The 25,383-nt window shown below is 43.8% G+C and overlaps 1 protein-coding gene across 5 annotated transcripts in view; it reads right to left on the bottom strand.

Annotated features, from left to right (window-relative positions):
- FKBP5 (FKBP prolyl isomerase 5) overlaps window positions 1–25,383 on the bottom strand; it is a 56,045-nt gene that overhangs the window by 20,376 nt on the left and 10,286 nt on the right. For 3 of the 5 annotated variants that reach the window (XM_081194596.1, XM_081194597.1, XM_081194598.1), the window contains 4 exons: window positions 12,728–12,854; window positions 11,277–11,421; window positions 8,673–8,815; window positions 5,731–5,845 (listed from right to left, as the gene is read on the bottom strand). In XM_081194596.1, coding sequence (XP_081050722.1) covers window positions 5,731–5,845; window positions 8,673–8,815; window positions 11,277–11,421; window positions 12,728–12,832 — 508 coding nt within the window. In that variant the 5' untranslated portion in view covers window positions 12,833–12,854. Of the gene's footprint in view, window positions 1–5,730; window positions 5,846–8,672; window positions 8,816–11,250; window positions 11,422–12,727; window positions 12,855–13,184; window positions 13,244–25,383 lie in introns of those variants that run through there. The other 2 variants (XM_081194599.1, XM_081194600.1) reach the window with 2 other exon arrangements.

Below are 25,383 nucleotides of genomic sequence, written 5' to 3'. Positions count from 1 at the left end.
ACTTGGAATGGAATGCTCACATTGTACTTGGTGCACTGAATAAGGTGGAGGGCAGGCAGCTGAGAGATCAGCACTGTTAGTGCCTCTTTCCAGAACATTCATAATAGCTGGAAAAGCAGCCCTGTGAACAGCAGGCCAGTCTCTGAATTTAGAGCAATACTTCATTAAGTTGTAGATAGTTAGTCATTCATCACACACAGGGCTACAGGAACTGTACTTTCTACTCAGGTTTCTACTGGAGAGCAGCAAATCAAAGAACACAGGCTGCAAAGAAACAATTTCAATCCTGGCACACTTCCACCTCTTTGCCTAATGCTTCTAAACCTATGGTCTTCTCACCCCTAAGCCAGCACTGTATGTTCAACCAAAAAATAAGTTTCTCGTGTAAATAATAATAAAAAGAAACCAGAACAACCCTCTCCCTTGACCACCATTTGCATAGAAAGCAAACATCAAGATTTCTAGATGTCTGCTGATCATCAAGCATGAACACCACGCAGAAACAAAAACATAACTAGATGCCAGAACTCAGCAGGGCATAATGCAACAGTATTGCAACCATCCATCATAAGCTTCATTAACATGAACAAAGACAAATCATATTAGGTATTTCTGAAGGGTGAACTTCACTTCAGTCCTAGTGACATGCACAGAAGTATATCCCTCACTTTCTCCCTATGTAGCAATCTCTTCAGTTCTGTCCAGCTCTCTACTGAAGATAACTAGCTCTTGAAGCAATTACCTACGGTGACTGGCAATAGCTCTCTGGGGTTTCAGACAGGAGTCTTTCCCAGCCATAGAATCAGAGAATTGTGGAGTTGGAAGGGATCCAAAGGGTCATCTAGTCCAACCCCCTGCAATTCAATGCAGCCCTACTCAGGCGCATGCAGAGTAGGGTACACTTGCCCAAGACTTCAGAAGGCTAAGCTGCCTCAGACAAACTCTGCATGCACCTATCCCTATCCCGGGGATGCCAACACTGAGCCTTTCACATGTAAAACATGTGTTCTGTCACTGAGCTAAAATAATATACCGTAATAAACATATGATACATTATAGTATAATATATAACTGATATATAATATTATATAATTATAAAATGCAAAACTGATTTATAAATACTAAACATTATAAAAGAGCATTTCTGGAGATTAAGGACTTCTTTTATGACTCTTTCACATACAGTATATTGCCCAGCAGTGTGTAAGTATGCTCCCTATGGTAAGTCGCTGGGGAGTGTTTGGAAGGATTCCAATTACACCAGCAACATGGGAGTCTTTGGCCTCCTCAAACTGATGCTCAGCTTAGATGGGTGATGTGATTGGGTGGAAAAGACCCATGCAATCAACTCCTCCTAGGTTTCCCTTTGTTTTTCAACCAACATTGTCAAATCTGTGGCTGGGTTCAAAAGTAACAGTCTTCAGCCAAATAAGCTCCTTCCAGAGTTTGTTAAACTACCATTACCCAGCTGATGACACAGGAAATCATTTCAGTTTAAGAAATGGAAGAAATCTTTGTGAAAGCTGGGTGCACAAGGGAAAGAGTAAGGAGGGAACACATGGCACACAGCTCATTTTCGCCCAAATAAATCATGATTTATTGCACTGAGATCAATGTGCCTGATCGTGGTCTATGTCTCAACGGCTCTCAACCTGTCCTCAACTCCTCCCACCCCCATTATCCCCAACTGACACACTGTACTAATATTATTTCTCCCAGTTGCTTTCAATCATACACTGCACAAAAAGTAGCAGCAAAAAACCTTAGTTCCTGTATTTGGGATTCATTCAGTGTGAACTTTGTTATCTCTATGCCCTCAGTCCTTGAAAGTCCTCACAAAGCCATTTTTGGAGGGTTTAGATTTGCAAACTTTTATACTTCTCCATACCCAGGAAACCCCCTAACTGTACAGAAACATGTCCCTTATTTTGGGGTGCTTTTCTTTTGCTTCCAAGTTGATAGGCACTTTGGACAACCCCCATTCATTATTAGAGGAAGTGATTTCATATGAATTGTATAAACATGATATCAGAAAAACTCCACAACTTGATTATCAAAGTTACTTAAGTGCTGCCTAAAGCAGATCATTTGGATAGAATTACACTTGGATTACACAGTCAGAAACTCTAGCCAGACCAGGGAACATCACTTCAGCTGCTGAGCTAACTTATTGTTCTCTCAGTGCCTAGAGCAATTTTGTTTTGAAGAGCACAGAACACTGTGTTCTGAATGTGGCTGGCACATGAACTCTGTGCACTGACAGCAATTTGTACTCTGATTAAAACAGCAGAGGGGCTGTAACACAACTTGGAATGCAAATATTCAACTGCAGCCTGTGTTTTAGGAAGCAGAGATGTGAATTATGCCCCATCAGTCAAGCTAATAACACTGTCTACAAAAATCCTGCTCAAAGACTTCAGTTCTACTCCATGCATATTTCCTCCCATTCTAATTATAGCAGTAATATAATTGCCAGGAATCTTTGTATCAGCTCCCAAGTTAACATTGGGTTTTACTAAAACTGAGCAGAAACACTATCAGTTAAAGCACAGTTGCCGAGGTTTTACCACCTGCTTGGCTTCTAAATGCAATCATAACTACTCTTCTGGTTTTCTGCCAACCTGCTCTATTCAAGTCAAATTATCAGCACATTTCCACTTCACAGTAGCTGACAACGAGTCTGAAATGCGGCTCTCAATCCAGAGGCATTTATCTACTGGAACAAGAAACAGAGGTAGCAAACATAAATTTAGTTTCTTCAAAACATCCCATCTCTACTTCTGCTTTACTGACAATATGGGGACCAACTGGGGGCAGGAAGGTGGACACTTGGTATCACTGTCTCTTAACGTGCCCAATTTCCCCTGGGTTATACTTCATGTATTCTGAAGACTGCTGCAGATGGTTTATTTCCATGATTCTCACAAAGCAGCTGTTCAAAGGGAATAAACTTAATCATTAAATTAATATCTCTGCTTTAGTTTAAGAGTCATGTTATTTTCGTGAACCACACAACTAAATCTATAAGTGAAAACACTTCTGAATTAATAAACTAATCAGGAAAAGAACAAATTGCTAATAAATTTACAATTCAGTTCTGAACATGACTACTCAGAATTCTCATTGGGAGTTGAAATCCTAATTGAAAAGCCTTTTGCTGTAGGCATACTTTATTGCAAGGAAGTCTAATCTAACTCAGTGGGACTTGAGTACACACGTCGGATCATACTACAAAAACTTTTCTTATTCCATGTCAACAAGCAAGTATTACTTAGGCAGATAAATTACTTGTTGCATAATAAACTGTAAAACGTACTTCATTAGTATACAAATAGCAACCTTAAAAAAAGGTGTCTGCAGCTTACCAATGAAGTTTCGTTGGTTTGTTTTTCTCATGTGGGAGTTGTGGTCTGGCACAAATGTTCCAACCAAGAGGAAGGGAGGGAGAGCCCTTGGGAACTTCCAGCTTGCTAGAAAGAAGCTTCTTGGAAGACTCCACTAAACTACCCTACTGTTCCTGCAACAACCCCTTTGGACATGTTTTTAAACTTGAAATAAACCACAGACTTCAACAGCTATTTCCTGTAAACCTCAATCATCAGGGATTTAGCCAAATGGGGAGGGAGGAAGAATAGGTAGCCTTATTCCCAAAGGAGAGGCAACATAAAACTGACAATATGCTACCTGGTTTTGGATACCGTATTTTTCGCTGTATAACACGCACCCGACCATAACACACACGTAGTTTTTAGAGGAGGAAAATCCGTAGGCATGCCACCCGTAGGCATTCCCTCCATAACACGCACAGACATTTCCCCTTACTTTCTAGGAGGAAAAAAGTGAGTGTTATGGTGCAAAAAATACGGTACCTATCACAAATGTGCCTGCCACTACATGCCTTACATAATGAGTTCAGAAGAAAAACCTATGTGAGATTGCAATCATAATCATATACAAAGCATGGTTTTGAGACTGATAAAGGATGCTGTATGGTGTGTCCCAAAGCACTATCATTACAATTATGCATCCAGAATAGCAAGCTGTCTTATTCCAGGTAAGATCGCTGGTTTATATAGTTCTGTGCTGCTGACAATGATTGACAGCTGCTCTCCAAGGTTTCAGGAAGGACCTTTCCTAGCCCTACCTGCAGATACCAGGGACTGAACCTGAGGCCTTCTGCTTGCCCAGCATGTGCCCTACTACTGAACTTCAAGATCTGAACACTGTAAATGAGGACACTAAAGCCTGGATTATCCATTTTTACGCCTTCCAGCTTTCTTCCGTTTATCAGTTAGAAATCCTGCAGCCAAAAATTTACAGCTGTAGAATTTAAGGATGGTTTGCAGTCATTACCACAGGGGTCCTTATGACAGAAAAAGGATTACTATGACTCAGAACTCAGGTGACCTACCAGCAAACCCTTCCCTCAGCAGCTAACTGCCCTCGCTTTATAATATTTTCCATTAAGCCATGGGTGAGGAACCTGTGGCTCTTCAGATGTTGTTGGACTCCATTACCCCCAGCTAGCATGGCCAGTCATTAGGGATAAAAAGATCCGTAGTTCAGCGACATCTGATGGGCCACAGGTTCCCTACCGCTGGGCTACACCCTCAGAACCCAGTAGTCCTGGTGCTTATTCAGTTGGATTTACCAAGAAAAAAGAATCAGTGTGTTCTAAACTGAAACCAGGAACTGGATAGCAGAAGAGGAAAGGTCTTTGTTACAGATTTTAAAACAAAAACACAACTGTTTTTCAAAGCCTATTGAGTGTTAATACTCAGCTTTTCAAACAAGAACAGTTCTCAAACAACAACACCCCCATTGCTTTTGTGAACTGAGAGAAAATGAAGCTTCATGTGGAACATATATTTGGTAGATTAGATGTTCATCAAAGCCTGCAAGAATATGGGGTGTGCAAAACTATGGAGTTAATCAAATTGTCTGAAGCTGCCAGTTCCCCGGCAGATGAAAGTAACTGAAAGTGCTTAAAGTGCTAGATGTGTCTTTGTTAAATAGGTCAAAGCCTTAAAAGAAACATTACGTGGTCATCAGCAAGCAGGTGCACATTCTGATCTGTACTGAATTTCAGCTGTGACAAGAACAGAAGAAACATGGAATTCTGAAGAATCGGGAATGAACCCCATGAAGTAAGTGGCTACTTCAAGCTGATAACAAAGCAGAGAAAGATGAAAAGGCTCAGGTTTCAAGAATGTACCTGATGGAGGGTAAAAAAGGAATAGGCAAAATTGAGAAGAAGATATCAGAAAATAGGGTGACATGGGGAAATGTAGCTGTAAGAATCTGGGCACATGAGATCAGGAGTAAAAACTGATGGTTGAAAGGTGGTTCAGCACAGTGGCTAAGCAACTGAGCAGTGAAATCAGAAAATCTCTGGTTTGATTCACTAGGCCTCCTTTGACAAGCTACTCTCTCTCAGCCTCAGCTCATCTGCAGTATAGTGGAATAATAATACTGATTTTCCTTACAGGGTTGTTGTAAACATTACACTTGAATCCTCTAAACAAAGCTAAGTATTATTATTATTATTATTATTAGGTTGGAAGGACAGGTTTTGGAGCTGATGTTTGCCAGGGCAGTTAGTTCATATATTTCTGTCTCTATGAATAAGAGCTGGTAATGAACAGAGATAGCAAAGTACCCCTAGATTTCAAATGCTCCAAACAACTGACATGAACATCCTTGCAGTCCTGCATGCAAACCAACACTCACTTTGTACAGCAGCTCCTTCGTTGGGATTGGAGTATCCTTCACCTTTCTGTTTGATTCTGCGGATGATGCCTCCATTCTCAAATAAATCCTCTCCCTTGAAATCTAGCAGCTCAATCTGAAAATAATGGTAACAACAATAAGACCAAACTTCAAATGTGTGATAATCCACAAGGGTTGGAACACTCACAAACACTGGATCTATGGGCTAACTCACATGGGCCATCCTTCTAGTCAGCTGCTTCCACTACCACCCTACACATGACAAAAGGGCTATATGAATTATTCACTCCATTCGTAGCATCTGCTCCCATATTTCTCATGGATAGCCATCTCCTTATCACACAGATTTACCATAAGCAACAAAAAAGCATCAACTGCAAGCAGAGTTCTCATGTGAATCCAGCCCTAAACTACGGCTCTTAGAACCAATGAGTGGGGATCAAAATATGCCCAATCTACAAAGAGTCTGACAAAACAATGAGAAAGAGAAGCAAGCTAGTGAAGTCCCACAATATAGCAAATGCTACCTTATCTGCATAAGGCCTCACTAGAAAAAGTCATAAATTGTAGAAATCTGGAAACAACTTTCCCCCAGATTTAGGGTGCAATCAGTCTACTACACTGCATTCTATAAAGAATTATAAGACACAGATTTGATGTTTTGTTTGCATATACAATGGAACCTTGGGTTGCGAACGTGATCTGTATGGGAGGCACATTCACAACCCGCAGCGCCGTGTCTGCACATGCATGTGACGTGATTCGGCACTTCTGCGCATGTGCAAAGCACAATTTAGTGCTTCTTCACATGTGCGAGCACCGAAACCCAGAAGTAACCCGTTCCAGTACTTCTGGGTTTGGTGCGTCTGTAACCCGAAAACGCGCAACCCGCAGCGTTCGCAACCCAAGGTATGGCTGTATTCCAATGACTCTGAGGTGACTAAGAGCTTGCAGGCACACAGGCATATGAGCAAATCACTGTGCTGCTCCCCCTGGAGGGTTGCTAGGTGCTCAAATATCCAGGGCGCAAACCAAGAGGGTACCAATTGGCAAAAATGTTGCATATGTTCATTTATATGGATATATGTGTTAATTTGGAAATAATTATTGGAAGGCAAATGCTGTGGAGGAGTGGGGGCAAGGACTCCTGCTGTGGGCAAGCTGAACCCCAATATGTCTGCTTTCTGTCTTTGCTACTTTGCAACTTTCTGGCTTCAAAATACAGAGAAATGGAAATGGTTTTTGGAAACAGTTGTGTGGGGTTCACTTTTTTCAGGAATGTATTTTGAAAAGTAATTACAGTGGTACATCAGGTTACAGACACTTCAGGTTATAGAAGCTTCAGGTTACAGACTCCACTAACCCAGAAATAGTACCTCGGGTTAAGAACTTTGCTTCAGGATGAGAACAGAAATCATGCTCTGGCGGCACAGCGGCAGCAGGAGGCCCCATTAGCTAAAGTGGTGCTTCAGGTTAAGAACAGTTCCAGATTGAGAACGGACCTCCAGAATGAATTAAGTTCTTAACCTGAGGTACCACTGTATTATTATTAGTATTCTGGAAAGATAGGAGCTGGGAAAAGCAGCGAAGGATGGTTCCTTCTTGGAAACTAAGTTCCTATGAGGTGGAGAACAGTGGCAAGCCAGCACTGGCTAAAAAGTAAAAAGTACTTAGTGCTTACCCAGTCTCTGTCATTACTGCATATGTTAAGAATAGAGAGTCAGGCTGACCCAGAATGTCTACCTCTGTTCACCTTCTGCCACAGCCTGCAGAGCCTTAATGTGCCCCTGCTGCACAATGCTAATGAATTTATTCATGAATCACAACTCCTCCCATTCCAGCATGATGTCCACAAAATTTTGAAGAGTTGCAAAATTGGATAACAAATACTCTCAAATCTGCATTTTCTACCCCAAGCTGATTTTCCAACATTTGAAGCCTATGCCTACTCACTCTCCAAATTGCATATCCCATTATAAAACAGTGACAGCATAGGAATTTCCCCAGTCAGCAAGGTTTTCCCCTCTGTTACATTTGAACAGCAAGCATTACTGCAGTAAGAGTAGGGTAATTAGAGGGTAGAAGAGCGAAAATGCTTGCATTGTGCCTTAAAATGTTTGCACAAGCCCTAAGCTTTGGGGCTAGCTATATATCACACAAAAAAGCTAATAGGGCCACAATATTAACTTCAAAAATACACACACACCATTTTGGGACAGGAGGGGATGATTCTGAGTAGGCAAAAAGAGGACACAATTCTTGTCCCCCAAATCATAGCTTAAAATTCTCTCCTAAACAGCTTTTCTCCCCATGGGGTCCAAAATGTCTGGGCTCAAGTAGAGAAACAGCAAGCACCAAAATAATTAAGCACCCTTCCCTTTTGTTTTACGAATCAACGGTGTCCCTTGGAAGCTGTTTTTCTTTGAAAGAACAAATACAGGTAGGTTGGTTGATATTGGGGTTCAACATGTTTCCACATAATGTGTGCTATAGCCCCTCTGTCTGCATCCTTGCCAACTCTTCCAATTCTGGTGGGCAGGAATAGGGAGGCAGAGAGATTACTGGGAAAGAGGTGAAGAGTTGCCTGAATTTAGTTTCACCTTCAATGGGCTGATGATTAGTGTTATCAGAATTAACAGTGGCACCCCACTTTATTTAGATCCAAAAACAGTATATGTATTTTTCCTGGGCTATCAATCAAAGTGGTCCCCAACTGCATTTTAGCCTTTACAGGAAGATTCCCATGACAATATCCTATCTAGTTAACTCAGGGCCTCTCCCAACACTGTGGAGTTTAGTGGATGGATTCATGATCATTGCTAGTTTGCTTCACTTCTGCCCATAAAACATTGTGCTGCACATCTGCTATTACTGGCAAATTACACTCACTAGGTAACAATGTACTTAGTCAAAATAAAATAAGCAAATAAAGATACACTTACCTCAAAGAAGAGTGTTGCATTTGACGGGATCTTTGGGACACTGCCAGCAGAACCATATGCATATTCTGGTTTACACAACAGGTGGCAGATCTCCCCCCTTTTCATGGTGGCAACCCCAATATCCCATGCCTTAATGACTTGGCCTAATAACAAGAAATTTCAATTAAAAAGTTTCAGTTAGTAAGCTTACCAAAGCAAGACACAGACACATTTTTTAAAAAACCATTTACAATTTGTGATCATTTAGACATGTACAGTGTAGTAGTCAAATAACCGAACTGTTATGCAAAATCCATGATACTAAACTGTGTGTCTCTATTGCTTCTGCATCAGACAGTTGCTCGAGTAAGTTGCAGTTTATTTTTGTTTACGTACACTGTTATCTGAAAACAAACCAGAATATCACACAAGGAATGTTAAACCATTTAGCACTAGCAGCCTTCACTTGTCACTTTTAACCTTGGTTATGATTTAAAAGTGAGCACACATCATGCTGTTTCCCAGTGCAAAAACTGACTGCTTTGCACCTCTCTGCTCCTGCCATGGCTGCTGAGTGCTTAGCATTATGTCTGAACCCCGGTTCAAGGTTTGTTGAGAGAGAGAGAGAGAGAGAGAGAGAGAGAGAGAGAGAGAGAGAGAGAGAGATTATCAAGCTTGGGTTCAGTTTAGCCCTTGGCATTACAGCAGGACTGGTAAAGGAGTGAAATAGCTGTGATTTTCACACTGTGCAGTAGCAGGCTGCATGTTCACTTTTAAACCACATTTAAAGTTTATGGTTGAAAGCATGGGTGGAGAAGATTTTTCAGCTCATGGGCTGTGGTGCCATCTAGGCAACTTTCCAGGGTGCACATGGCAGTGGTAGGTGGGGCCAGAGGCGAAAGTGGGCAAGACCAAAGCAAATGAGAATTTTACCTCTGCAAGGTAAGCTAGTTTCTACACACACTTACACACTCCTCCCTACCTTCCAATCAGGCAAGCAAGAAGCATGATCAGATTTCAAGGACACTTTCAAGGAGAGTATAAAGTAGGGTCTGGGGTGGGGTCTGACCTGGGGAGAATCCAGAGAGGGCTGGAAGGCTATATATGGCTCCCAGGCCTCAATGTTTCCCATCTCTGGCCAAGGCACCTATCATTTAAGAACTAGAGCAAGGCTGGGGACAGAAGAAAAGTCAACGTACCCCAATGGAAGATGGAGCACATGTTAATTCCAAACATGGCCATATGAACAAATATCATAAGAACTGCTTGCTGGGTCTATGGAGCTGTAGCTATTAATTTTTGGTAATCCATTTATTCCAAAGAACTCCCAAAGCATAACAAAACTTACAAAAGCAAAAGCAAAGAGGCAAGTAAAGCAAACCAATCCTTTTTTGAAACCATTAAATGCTTGCCAGAAAGCAATGATCTCATTTCTGCTGAAAGATCCTCAGCTTCAATATTTCATATACCAGTTAGGCAAGGATTCTACAAAGATGGGCATAATTACAGAAAACGTATCTCAGTGGAACACACTGTAGCTGAGGAGTAGAGCACACTCTCAGGGGCAACTCCATCCGTAATATTTTTTTTTTTTTTGCATTTCTTCCAGTTTACAGTAACTGCCAATTAATATGCTCATTCTTGTTTGAATTCAGGTATAGAAGACAAACTTGGGAGTTTAAAACCTCTAAATAATAATCATAAGGGTTTGTGAATTATTAGTGATACTTCATGAAAACATTTGCCCTAATAAATCTGTTTCCTGCATTGCAGGGAGTTGGACTAGATGACCCTTGGGGTACCACCCAACTCTACAATTCTGTGATTCTATGATTAACACATACTTTGTTTTACTACATTCTGACAAATCAAAGGAAACAGAAAGATGTCAACACTCTCAATGCGACTGTGTCCAGAGAACAGTAAAGGGAAACAAAAAGTGAACATTTTGTTAATGATCAAAAAGGATTGTCCTAGAGCAGTGGTCTGCGGATCCTAGGGGGTCCTTGTAACCCACCCAGGAGGTCCGTGGCACCATTCACATAAAAAAAAACTACCATGGAGATACATATCAATTTTTTCAGAAGGGGGTCCATAGTTTGGCTTTTGAAAAACAGGGGCCCACTTAGCTAATTGAGAACCACTGCTCTAGAGCCCTAGAGTTATAATTTAATGAGTAGTAACTACACTCTTTTAATCTATTATTTTCTTCCTGCCACTAAACAGATTCCTAGTTATTTGGATTAACTATAGTAGGACTGATGAGTACATTTAGAGGTGCCCTTTCTGGTAGCAGGTGCCAAAGAGGACTGTTGCCTGAGACTTAGGAGAGGTGCTGCCAATGGCCTCTTTCAGTAGAAGGCAGCTTCATATGATCACACAGGTTTCTGCCATTGAGATGGCAGGCTGAACAACGAGATTCTTTTCCTTTGTTGCTCTGTGATTAGGTCTGAAAAGTAATAGCAAAACAAGACATCTTCCAATACTCAGCTTTTTCCCTGCTTGCTCTCAGTCACACAGTCTTTCTGAAAACAGGATTATAAACCAACTGTAATTTAATTGGCAAGAACCCATTTTATATCCCTAAGGCTCTCTTTACCTTTCTCCACCTTTTCCATTCTTTACCTTTGCCCAGGCTGAAGATAAATGGCTCATTCCTGTCACGGCTGGAATCAAACTTTTTCCCATTGGCCAGCTTTCCTTTGTAGTGGACATAAACCTTATCTCCAATCATGGGAGACTCATCATTATTCCCTGGCCTCTTCACAATCTAGAATGAAGATATGGGGAAAAAATTGATATAAGAAATAAGAGCTCATGTGCATCGGATAACCTATTCTAGAGGGTCTTTCGTGTTGGTTCAGTACACTGATTTGTAAATTTGCGCTCTACATCCATATACGGGGAATGAGGGATATCTGAAAATCTATCACTAGATTGCAAATGAGGAACTGTATATGGATCACTTCCTAGAAATTATACTACTGTCAATCCATTCACAGTTGTATTTGATGAACTTCAATCTATTAGTTTTCATTGTTTTCTAACCCAGAAATACAGGGCTGATTCATACAACCAAAAGCTGTTATTATATGTTTGGTCAATCAGCCATATGAGGGCCAATAAAAATAAACAAAATCGCAGTGGACAGTGGCATACATTACAGAAGGCCACACAAAGTAGATCTAGAAGAGTTTCATTATAGGCCCAAATCTCTGTTCATCATATGATGATGCCTAGTCTACCACATATAGCAGAATGAGGTAAAGAGCTTTACCCACTCCAGGCTAGGTAAGGTAGGTTGTGATTCCTTAAGGACAAGCCTTTTAGTTGTAACATTTAATTTGTCCATTCATCTAGCTCTTCCTCATCCTTTTACATTTACCATTCAGGTGCCAATCTAGACCTCCAAGGGCTGCCCCCAAACTTAATTTTCCGGCAAACCCAGTCTGAGTATCTTAAGATTTTCAACTGGTTTTGATAGCCAAGAATAAGGTCAAATAGAGATGGAGTTTTAAAACTGGCAGAACCTGACAAATATTATTAACTAATTGTTACAGTGGTGGGGAGGGATACATCAGTGGCACTTCATAAGACTATTTCCTAATTGCCCAAGGCCCCTAAAAGAGGGATGGGTGTTGGTCTTCATCTGTATTCCTTCTCCTTGACTCCAGGTTTCTTTTGACTTTGAGGTAAGCTTTGGAAGTCCTTTATGATCTGGTCTTTCAAATCTACTGTTCCTTACATAAGGTTTTCAAAAACATTTTTAGCATCTTGTGATTTTCTTTCCCCCTCTGTTCACAAGCCTTTGGAATGGGTCAAGTGATGAATAAAATAAAATGAAATGAAGGTGAGGTAATTGCAAAATCAATGTAAAGCACTTATATATTTGCTCCAATTACACCATTCAATGGATTTATCACACACTGAGAATTTTTGTTTTGTTGTATTATGTTAAGGGGATATTTTCACAGCAGAATTAAGAATCTCTGCCTTGCTGTAATGGGAACAGTAAGATACTGGTGTTTGTCCAGGAGCTAGAAAGGAACATTTAATTAGCTTCTTCAAAGCCTCACCTTCAGAACTCCTTTGTCTTTGTTTGGTGTGATATCCTCGCCTTGTTCAACAAGAGTTGTTCTCTGGACATCTCCTTCCTTCTTTGTAGCCTCATCAGTTGTCATGGTCTCATTTCACAGACACAACCTTTAGAAACACACACAGATGCAAACAATGAGTGAAGAATGATAACCTGTCCTATTTGGGTTCAAAAAACCCTTAAAGACTGGTATTTATTATGTCAGCATTGTAAATAATAAAAGCTGAGCCAGTATGAATAGAGTAATAAAACTTAACTCCTTATTGGAATCCCTGGACATTCTAACAGAATAATTCAGAGGCAAATACTCATGAAGTAGGAGATTACAACACACATGAATCAATCAAATTCATTAATCTGTGTTTTAGATATTCTCCATTGTACATGGAATATGTGAGAAGAAGTTGGCCCAGTTATGCTCTCTCAGCCTAACCTACCTCACAGGGTTGCTGTGATGACAAAATGGGAGTGAACCATGTATGCTACCTTGAGCTCCTTGAATGATAGGCAGGATATAAAACGTAATAAACACAATAAGTAGGTCTAGTCTTCTTATTAGTCAACCACATACTCTGTCACTATACCAAATGACTTTCAATGTATTGTCAAATACCAGAGCAATCCAAATTCCTAACCAAGAACAACAAGGTGGTAGCTCTAACCCCATACTGCCCACGCCTGCCAGCACAAAAGGTGATGGTGCCGTAACATGCCCCATTTTGAGGTTGTTAGCTACTACTGGTGGTGCAACCATGGACAATACCTTCGTATCTGCTGTGGCAGAGCATCCCCAGCAGTGATTTTCTCTACCAGTCTCAGGCCTACACACATTAACCCCTTCAGCCATCAACATCAGAGGGTTAGTATTACGCCTCAAGACTAGCTCTTCTCAATAAGAAAACTAAACCTTATGCTCTGAACTACTCACTGTTTAATGGTAACAGCACAGTTTGTACCAAAATGGCCAACCAACTGGAATTACACCAAACCAGACTGTTTCCATTCTTCTCCACCCTACCACCACCAAACTTCAGCATGCAAACTTAAAATACAGTATTTGCATTCTTCAACAGACATGTGTGGTTAAGATTGTATATGTCTCTGGACACACTCAACTGGACACAGCTCCTACAAGGAAGACAGGCAGAAGGTAGATCAGAATCTACTGGCAGATGTATGGATGATCTGTGGTAGATCAGAACAGTTCTTGACTCCCAGTATAATAAGAATAGTAAGCAAAAAAAACCCACCTAGTCTGCCATAGCCTAAAATCAACGGCTTTTCTCTCAGCCTCCATTCCTCATCTGTGGAACAGGAGTGTTAATTGGTTGGCTTTGATCAGGTTTTCTGCAGCCCTGCTGCCTAGTTTTGGAGTGCTGTTAGAATCCCTAATCTATAGCCAGTCCAGACATAGATTTGGACATCCATAAACCAAGCTAGTGGGAAGGTGATGAAGCAGGTTTAGGAGCTGAACAGATATAGCAAACTAACCTACTGTAGATACCTCATTAGATATAACAGAAGATTTAGTAAGCTTAGGGGCACAACTTTATAAAGATTGTAGGACACAACCGAATTTTTTATTTTTTTAAAATCTATACTCCCTCTATCTAGACTGAGGCTCATTACAATCCACTGTACTTTACCAGTGAATGTTTGACAGCAAGGTGATGTGTTAAAGCTTTATTTAATTGTGACTCTTTTCAAGATATTTCCTGACATTCTGAATAGCACCTGAACTATAAGATAGTTTTTTAGAAGAAGCTAGTTGATTTTTAAAAAATGCTGATTATAAACCACCTCAAAATGTAAAAAGTACAATGCTATAACGTACTTAAACAATAAACTTAAGTGTGTGCACATGCGCGTACACACACATATATTTGGGAACTGCAACCACAAATGTTTTTAACAGATTTCACAATTTAAAATGTTAAAAATTTAAGGCCAGAAACTCAGTATTAGGATCTTTGAATGCCTTGGATTGATGTTTGGAGCTGTTTTAGTGTGTTTCTAATTTTGAAGTGGTTCCAGGAAGAACACAATGTGCCTTCTTTGGTAGTGAGTCAGGTATCAAAATAACTGACTAATGTGGTAATAGAGTAATAAAGATTTTTCTTTTCAGAACACCACAGCTGAGCTTGCAGGAAAAATTAATGGCAGCCATGAAGAGCACAATATTACTTAATGTTATTCTTGTTCCAGTGAGAAAAGCTTAAGATGTGTATTTTGTAATAGCAAGCATCTTTGTTAGAGCCAGGATTATGCTCTCCAAATAGGTAAATCTCAGGATGTCAATAGATTAAACCCCATTTGGTTCCCCTGCAGTAGAAATCCAGAGGCAGCATGAATCCAGAGTGCCTTATACAAAAATACAAATACAAAAATAAAATATGTTTTTTTTAAACGAGCATAGCTGAGCAATAGTAGTTATGATGACAGCCTCACATATGAGATTTTCTTGCACAGATATAATTTTCATGCATGTCAAAATGTGTACACAGTGCCAAGTGTTAAAGTTAATGAATGAGTTTATTCGCTACAAATTCATACATCAGGAAGTTAGGTATGCCCAGGTTGTCTTAATGAAAGGAGTCTTGATTAATTCTTCATGGCAAATGGTAGAAAGGGTTCAGCAGGTTAGCAGATGGTGCAGTATGAAAATAAAAAACTTGCATGTATTATCACTATACTCAGCTAAGCTCTCAGATGGGGAGAAAGTTCTGCAATCGGACTATAACCACCAAGAATACTCTGCATCTCATGGCTACCCATCATGGTTCTTAGATGCCAGGGGCAGGGTGGTAGGTGTATTTTGAAAGTGTTGTTGCTGTTGTTGTTTAGTCGTGTCCGACTCTTCTTGACCCCATGGACCAGAGCACGCCAGGCACTTCTGTCTTCCACTGCCTCCTGCAGTTTGGTCAAATTCATGCTGGTAGTTTCGAGAACACTGTCCAACCATCTTGTCCTCTGTCGTCCCCTTCTCCTTGTGCCCTCCATCTTTCCCAGCATCAGGGTCTTTTCCAGGGAGTCTTCTCTTCTCATGAGGTGGCCAAAGTATTGGAGCCTCAGCTTCAGAATCTGTCCTTCCAGTGAGCACTCAGGGCTGATTTCCTTCAAAAAGGATAGGTTTGACCTTCTTGCAGTCCATGGGACTCTCAAGAGTCTCCTCCAGCACCATAATTCAAAAGCATCAATTCTTCAGTGATCAGCCTTCTTTATGGTCCAGCTCTCACTTCCATACATCACTACTGGGAAAACCATAGTTTTAACTATACGGACCTTTGTTGGCAAGGTGATGTCTCTGCTTTTTAAGATACAATATATTATTTGGCAAGGTTTACAACAGGACTTGAAAAACTATTTTCTGGTGAGGGTCTTGGAACCAGAACCAAGGTTGGGTGAGCCGACTTCTTTTCTCATTCTTAATGCCATTCTTCTCTCTTTTTCTGCCACCACTTTCTCCTATTTTTTCTCTTCCTCATCACCTGTTTGATATTAGGTCCTAAGCATGTTTGGATTATTGGTGCTGAATATCGAAGTAAATTCTAGAATAATGTAGAAAATATTCCAAGTCTGTGACTTCCTGTTGCATATATAACATTCTTAGGTGGATTTCTTTTTCTAAAAGAAAAGGCTCAATAATTTGTATGACTGACTTGCAAAAATCTGTTTAGTCATGAATGCATATTTTTTGAATTGTGAGAACATTAGCACAGATGGGTGCTTTGTTTTGCTACAGTATACTGATTATGAGCCATCTCAATCTGGAGAGAGGAAACTGTTAAATGAGAGCCAATATTTTCAGTTACTTGTGCTAATGTGCTGCCTGTATTTGTGAAACAACAGATATGCAAGAAGAAAAATGACAGAATTCTCCTCTTTAGCACTTTCTAAATGCATTTTTCTTTAGCTGGGTTAAAAATGAGAACTCTAAAAGGTACAGAATTCTTTCTGGGTCAATAACATATGATGCTTTGGCATTTGTGTGTCCTGGTTAATAATCAGACATGGTAGTTGTTCACACTCTCTCAACTACTACCTTCTCAAGTAGGGCAGCTTTTGATTTTTCCAAAGTTCCTTAGTGCACCTCAGTTAAGCAAGTATATTATTTCATTTTCAGTTAATGCTGTTTGTCTATAACTACACTTTAAATGTGGACTAGCCTCCAGATGTTGGGTCACAGACTTTAAAAAGGTTTTCAAAACTGATTTAAAGAATATACAGGCATATTAAGTTTAGGGATCATCTGTAACAAAGTGGGAGAACAAAACAAATGAGCAATCAGCCCCCTTCTATAGTTCTATAAATGAGTTATGTAGCTGCATGAAGCTAATTTTTACAGCTTATAACCAGCAGGAAACAATTTTCTCAACAAATTGAGGAGGTAGGGAGAACAACAGGCCAAAACCCATTAGCAGAATCTGGATGTTAGGGATATGACAGATTGTCTTGAAATAAAACTTGGGTCTCGCCAATCAATCATTTTCATTATTAGAGGTTTTCATATGCTTCTATAAAGGACCGTTCACCCACTGGAAAAGTAAATTGGGGGTTGCTCCTGCTGGTGGGGAGATGCAGATCCAAATGTTAGCACAGCCACCCCATTTCTCTCCATCTTAGAGTTGGGGGTGACTGCAGTTGCACAGACGTGTCTGCTCAAAGCAAGCATTTTAAGGGTGGGCATGTAGGTGGAATATTACACATCTTTCTGACCATCACCACTGCTTCCTGCTCATGCTTGAATTCAGGTCATTGGCTGGATGGCTTCAGGAGTACAAATCCTCCCTTTTTGTATACACTCTTACAAGTGGGACAGTTTCTGCTGTAAGGAGGATTCCACAATATTCTCCCCCCCTTCCCTGCAACTATCACACAACCAGAATCCACAAACACTACAATTAGCAAGTACTACATGAACAACCAAACCATTATAACATCAGCCTCCTGCTTTCTGCATAAACTCTAGATAGTGATGGCTAACCCATGGACCTCAATATGTTGTTACACTATAGTTACCATAATCCATATCATGATAAAAACAGCTGGTGGAGGGCAGTTTCAGGCGGAACCTCCACTCAATATATGATCTACTATATATTTTGGGAAATGGATTGTCTGTCTGTCTATAGATTGTCAGCTCTCAAGATATTGTCATCAAATTTGGCATGAGAATTCTCAAGGTGGGATGGCAGTTTTCATTGATGTTGGGACACTGGCCGCCATTTTGAATCAAGATAGAGGACCAAAATATGACATTGGTATGACTTTGCCCGTTTTTTGCTTCAGATCAGCCGTATCTTGAGACATTATTGCCAAACTTGATACAAGGGTCCCAGAGGTGGGGGCAGCACATTCTGGCACTACTGGGACACTGGGTGCCCCTTTGAATCAAGATGGTGGACTAAGACATCATTATGGTGTGACTTCACCTATTTTTTGGCAGGTATCACCAAACTCAGGAGGGTTCACAAGACTGGGTTCTTCATTGACCATTGGGTACCAGCTGCCATTTTGAAATCAGATGGTGAACCAAGACATGACTTTGGTGACTGGCTTACACAATTCTGAAGGCATGACTAAGTGTGTATAAAGAATACAGCGGGCTGACTTACAATTTTGTGATCAAAATATTTTGGTAGGTGTGAATTATTATTTGACCAGTTACCGTACTTATGTAGTCTAGTACCTATCAGTTTGCCAGTGAAATAGGACCACTCAGAAATGTGGGGAAGGGGGATATAAATGAGTAAACTAAAAGAAAATTCAAAACCCCTAGAAGTGGCACAAAAACGACCTATTTTCAGTGGTTTCCAGAGCCTACGGAATGTTGGGAGATTAGGATTAGGGGCTTTATGAGGCTAAAAATTCATCTCCCTGCACTCTGTGAAGAAGCTGCAGGAGAGAGGAAAGAAAATGATATTACTTTTTCCACTCTACAAAATACTCCTTCCTTTGCTATACTATACAGCAAAAAGTGCTTGGGCAGCCAGCCTAAGAATGAGCCCTTTAGCATTACAGTGGTGCCTCGCAAGACGAAATTAATTCGTTCCGCAATTCTCTTCGTCTTGCGGGTTTTTCGTCTTGCGATGCACGGTTTCCCATAGGAATGCATTGAAAATCAATTAATGCGTTCCTAGGGAAACCGCCTTCAGACCAGGTCCGGGGACAGTCTGTCCCCGGACCTCTTCTGAAGGCTGGGGGGGGGGACAAGGGCTTTTCTTCCCACCCCCAGCATTTTTAAAAACCCTGGGACAGCGGAGGACTTCTCCGCTGTCCGGGCGATCTTAAAATGCTGGCGGGCGGCATTTTAAAATCGCCCCGGACAGCGGAGGACTTCTCCGCTGTCCGGGGCGATTTAAAAGCCCCTGGGAAGGCAGGCAGGGGGGAGCAAAGACTTTCGCCCCCTGCCCGCCTTCAGAAGGTGTTCCCACCCCCCCGCCCGGCTTCGCAGCAGCGCTACGAAGCCCGGCAGCTGGGGCAGCTGTTCCCGCCCCCCCCCCTTCGGAACATCGTTCCGAAGTGGGGCGGCTGGGGCAGCTGTTCCCGCCCCACCTCCCCACTTCGGAACAGCGTTCGGAAGTGGGGCGGATGGGGCAGCTGTTCCCGCCCCACCTCCCCCCTTCGGAACATCGTTCCGAAGTGGGGCGGCTGGGGCAGCTGTTCCCGCCCCCCCTCCCCCCTTCGGAACATCGTTCCGAAGTGGGGCGGATGGGGCAGATGTTCCCGCCCCCCTCCCCCCTTCGGAACAACGTTCCGAAGTGGGGCGGCTGGGGCAGCTGTTCCCGCCCCACCTCCCCCCTTCGGAACATCGTTCCGAAGTGGGGCGGCTGGGGCAGCTGTTCCCGCCCCCCCTCCCCCCTTCGGAACATCGTTCCGAAGTGGGGCGGATGGGGCAGCTGTTCCCGCCCCCCCTCCCCCCTTCGGAACATCGTTCCGAAGTGGGGCGGCTGGGGCAGCTGTTCCCGCCCCACCTCCCCACTTCGGAACAGCGTTCCGAAGTGGGGCGGATGGGGCAGCTGTTCCCGCCCCACCTCCCCACTTCGGAACATCGTTCCGAAGTGGGGCGGATGGGGCAGCTGTTCCCGCCCCACCTCCCCCCTTCGGAACATCGTTCCGAAGTGGGGCGGCTGGGGCAGCTGTTCCCGCCCCACCTCCCCACTTCGGAACAGCGTTCCGAAGTGGGGCGGATGGGGCAGCTGTTCCCGCCCCACCTCCCCCCTTCGGAACATCGTTCCGAAGTGGGGCGGCTGGGGCAGCTGTTCCCGCCCCACCTCCCCCCTTCGGAGCATCGTTCCGAAGTGGGGCGGATGGGGCAGCTGTTCCCGGCCCACCTCCCCCCTTCGGAACATCGTTCCGAAGAGGGGCGGCTGGGGCAGCTGTTCCCGCCCCACCCCCACACTTCGGAACATCGTTCCGAAGTGGGGCGGATGGGGCAGCTGTTCCCGCCCCACCTCCCCCCTTCAGAACATCGTTCCGAAGTGGGGCGGCTGGGGCAGCTGTTCCCGCCCCCCCTCCCCCCTTCGGAACATCGTTCCGAAGTGGGGCGGATGGGGCAGCTGTTCCCGCCCCACCTCCCCACTTCGGAACAGCGTTCCGAAGTGGGGCGGATGGGGCAGCTGTTCCCGCCCCACCTCCCCCCTTCGGAACATCGTTCCGAAGTGGGGCGGATGGGGCAGCTGTTCCCGCCCCACCTCCCCACTTCGGAACAGCGTTCCGAAGTGGGGCGGATGGGGCAGCTGTTCCCGCCCCACCTCCCCCCTTCGGAACATCGTTCCGAAGTGGGGCGGATGGGGCAGCTGTTCCCGCCCCCCCTCCCCCCTTCGGAACATCGTTCCGAAGTGGGGCGGCTGGGGCAGATGTTCCCGCCCCACCTCCCCACTTCGGAACATCGTTTTAAAATGCTGGGGGTCGGCAGCGAACGCTCCCGACCCCCAGCATTTTAAAACCTCCCCGGGACAGAGACTTCTCTGCTGTCCCTTGGAGATTTTAAAATGCTGGGGGTCAGCAGCGAACGCTTCGCTCCCGCCCGCCAGCATTTTAAGATCGCCCGGGGCAGGTGGGGGGAAGGCAGGCGGGGGGGAGCAAAGACTTTTGCCCCCCGCCGGCCTTCAGAAGAGGTCCTCTTCTGAAGGCCGGCTGTGGGCGAAAGTCTTTGCTCCCGACCGCCAGCATTTCCCTATGGGCTTTCGTCTTGCGATGCAAGCCCATAGGGAAATTCGTCTTGCGAAGCGCCTCCAAAACAGAAAACCCTTTCGTCTTGCGGGTTTTCCGTCTTGCGAGGCATTCGTCTTGCGGGGTACCACTGTATAGCACAGTAGGGAAAGTTAAAAGAGGGTGGAAACGGAAATATTGTGATTTTTTTAATGAATGACAGGGGCATCTGGAGGATTGGGTCTAAAGATGCTATGGTATCAGAGTGCTGGGTTCAGAACCTTTGAAGAGGAAGGGTCTTGTTTCAGTTCTCTTGAAGTTGCTTGTAATATGGCCTAGTCCAGTGTTTCCCAACCACTGTTCCGCGGCACACTAGTGTGCCGCGAGATGTTGCCTGGTGTGCCGTGGGAAAAATTAAAAAATTCGAAAGATTTTTTTTTTAAGTCAAATTTTCGATTGGGGCGCCCTCACTAGATGACCCCTGGGGTTCCCTCCCTCCCTCCCGCTCTGCGCCTCCCTCCTCCTCCTCCTCCTCCGGGGAGGCCCTTCCTGGCTCTCGACCAAGGCTTGGCGGCTGCCACTCACTCACTCGCTCGCCCACCCGTCCCTCCATCCCTGCACCCGGCCTCTCCCCCTCCGTCCCCGGCGCGGGGGCTGCCGGGATCCGTAGTCCCCTCGCCCTTGGGCTCCGCGCCCGCGCGGGGTGCACAAACTACGTTTCCCAGCGTGGCCTGGCGGGCCGGGCGTTTTGTTTGAAGCGCTCTTCTCCCGGCCATGGAATGAGCGTGGTGGCGGCGGCTGGGCGGGCAGGGGCTCTTCCGCGTGGACCCCACGCAGCCTGCCTGCGCCCCCGCGGAGATCGGGCGGCAGGATGGAGCCCGGGGATCCCCGCGGAGGCGGAGCGGCGGAGGCGGAGGCTGCCCCCCAGGTAGGGCTGCGTCGGGGGGGGGGTTATTTTTGCAATGCTGTATCCGCGCCGGAGGGGACGCATCGGACCGCGGGGAGACCCCTTGGCGTGCGTGCAAGGCAATGCATGTGTGCAGGCGTTGCATGGAGTGCAGTACAATGCAATGGCAACGCGGCGCCCTGCATGCATGCATGCAACTTCCACCGGCGCTCCGGACTTGGCAGGTGAGGGGGGTCCCCAGTGGGCGGCAGAGAGAGCCGGGAGGGCAAAGGGGAGCCGGGGGGAGCAGCGCTGCTCCCCGAGCCGAGCCCGGGGAGAAACTTCGGCGTCGTTGCGCCGGGTGTTGGAAGCGGAGGCTGGCGGGGGCCCCTCATCTGCAAAACCTGGTCGCCTCTCATATATTTCGTGCATTGCATTCATCGCCCGCTTTCTCCTCCAAGGAGCTCCCGGGGGCGCGCGTGGTTCTCCCCGTGTTATCCTCGCAACAACAGCCCTGCGAGGTGGGTCAGGCGAGTGGCCCAAGGGAGCACCCAGGGATTGTCCTGGCCAGGTGGGGTGATTTGAACCCTGCTCTCTGCCCGGTCTTCGTCCTCATTTAGCCCCCACATGTGCATGACTGTGCATGACTGAGGTTTTTCCCCCTCGTCTTGGCTATGGTGTGAGTCTGTGCTGTTAATTAATGGGGTTCTGCCTTCGGAGAAGATGAGCCAGCCCTCAAGGAGGTGATTATGTAATTTGCTAGCAATTCATGTCCCTCCCGGCGTGACGCTGCGCGCTGACGTCACGGGGCTGTAATGGTGGTGTGCCTCGAGATTTTTTTCATGAAACAAGTGTGCCTTTGCCCAAAAAAGGTTGGGAAACACTGGCCTAGTCAATCACTCTGTTGACTTGGATGGTGCAGCTGCAGCAGAGAAAACCAGCTGCCTGATGGCCACATGCAAAAGGCTTGCTAATATGAAGCTCCCCTCCGCATTTTAGCAAGCAGTTCTAATGCAAACTGTTTTGTGCTAATGTACAAGCCCCTTTGAAGATGAACTCCCCAAACCAGTCCTGGGGATGGCAACGTCCCTTCAGAGGTGGTTATCATAGCAGCCCATCAGTTGATGGGCAGTTACAGCAATCCCCTTTGCCATCTGTAAAAGTTCAATCACCCGATGTCATTATGACCAATCAAAGTTGACCTGCAGAGAATGGAGGATTTGGGGATCTGGCCCAGCATCTGGATCAATTCATGGAAATGTGATATATGAATGAACACCTAAGGATGTCCTTATTAGATGACACCATTTTATTTGCATTTTAGCAATCTGAGTTTTCCATAATTCCATATCCACTCCAACAACTGCAGGTTAGGATGTGCATTTCATGCAAAAAGAATAGAGGGTGGGAATAGTTTATATTTTCCCAGACTTCAGCCCTTCTGCTTATGAGTGCAAAAGATAGAATAATAATAAGAACTCCCTTGCTTTCTCCCTCTCCCTTCTCTTTCCTGCCCAGTAGCCTCATTGTTTTCAGATCTTTCTGGTCAATTCTTTTCAAAAAAGAATGGCTCTGATCTGTTTAATAAATATTTTAAATCTACTAATCATGTATTTAAATTATATATATTAACTGCGTATATTCAATAATATTAACTACAGTGCAACTTCGGTTTTCGAACGTCTCAGCTGCTGAATGTTTTGGAAGCCGAACGCCAAAAACCCAGAAGTGAATGCTTCCGTTTTCAAACGCGCCTTGGAAGTCGAACAGCTTCCATGGTGCATTTTTCCATTTTCACTATTCACTTTGCTGACAGCCCTTTGATTTTCGGTTTTCAAATGTTTCGGAAGTCAAACGGACTTCTGGAATAGATCATGTTCAAAAACCGAGGTTCCACTGTACAGTATATTGCAAACACTTTAATTTATGATATGAAAATTTAGGGGGAGAAGGAAGGCTTTACCCACCCTATTCTTGGAACATTTCCTAACAATGGTCTACACTATTCATGTAACAATATTGCAGAGTTTACCTGCTTGCTGTCTTCTCTGAACAAGATTTTTACAGAAGCTGGGCTTCCCCTTCATAAAATAAAATTAGCCAACAGCAATCTGTACTTCCAGATTTTTACAAGTTTGAACATTATATTTGGTGCTGTAAACTGCTACAAAGGATTAATAATACATGGCTTTCCCCAAGTTTTCCTTGTTTTCTCATCAAGCTTAATGGGATTCAGAAACAATTTGGAATTTTAAACTGTCCTAGCTCCCCCAAGTGGCAGTATCAATTGTTCAAAAACCTCTGGAATACAAAACAAACACTATTGGGTTGCTTTAATGGACCAATCCAGTTATGTTTTAATCAACATTTCTCAACATGAATGCAACAATGAGATTGTGTATCAATTATTCATTTAAGTAACATGGCAGGCAAGGAGGGAGATTGTTTCATATGAAAACAATTAATCATAATGATAGCATTCTTTATTACACACTAAAAGACTGATTTGACCTAGAACTGTAAGTTTCTGCATTAATTAGGATCTGACATTCTAGGACTACAATCTTACGTATATTTATGTGGAAGTGAGTCAGATTTTCTTCTGTAATAATTACCTCCAAGAAAATATGCATAGAATCAAGCCGTATAATAATGTTTCCTCTCCAATTTGCACTGAAACCCCACTTTTAAACCAACATCAGACTGATCTCATTCAAGTTGAAAGCAGATCATTATCTTCCCTCTCATCTCCACAGTCATTAGCATTATTATCTTCTATTGTAACTGCATTCCTTACAGGAGAATCCTATGCTCAGCAGCAAGTTCTGCTGTGTTCAGTGGTGCTTGGTTTGAAATAAACGTACACAGGATTGCAACCACAAGCTCCATGTTGCTGAACAAAAGAGAATGGTTGGAATCAAGAAACAACTTCTCAAAATCCAGTATTTCTGTTTTTCATTCAGTCTTGGGAAGCTGAAACAGCTGAATATATTCATTTGTTGACTGGGCCAATTAATATAATTACAATACTGCTGAACTTTTCCTCTCATTCCTAGGACCAACAGTGTATCAAAGGAGTGGAGAAAAACATGGATTTCTTTGTATGCGTGCTTGCCAGGTAAAATCATCTACCGTATTTGTTGAATGAATCTCCAGAACTAGTTGTATTCTCATAAGATGGCAAACAAATGATTCTAGCTGGTTAACATGCAAAGTTATAAATATTCACAATTTGATAACTAAGCAAATTGCAGAGCCAAGTTTAGACTGAGGGCGTGAAATAGGAACACTAGTTCACCCAGGAGGGCCAACAGTGCGTGTTTGTTTATGCAGAAGCAAGTCCCACCGAGAACAATGCAAATAAAAATACAAAATGCCACATACACTATGCAGTACACACAGAGAGACTTTTCCACATTTCTCTAAAGATGCTACCCTGAAATACTGGGAGATCCTTCAGAGCAGCACAATAGGAGAACCACCCTAAACAAATGCACAAAAGTGCCACATATGCAAAAGCACTGTGTGGGTATTCAAAGGTCTCTGAATCCCTGCCTATATGGTGCGAGTATAGCTACCATTCTAATGCAGATGCA

The sequence above is a fragment of the Podarcis bocagei genome (genome assembly GCF_964188305.1).
Source record: "Podarcis bocagei genome assembly, chromosome: 5".
In the NCBI taxonomy this organism is placed as follows: domain Eukaryota; kingdom Metazoa; phylum Chordata; class Lepidosauria; order Squamata; family Lacertidae; genus Podarcis; species Podarcis bocagei.
This window is presented reverse-complemented; position numbering and strand designations above follow the sequence as displayed.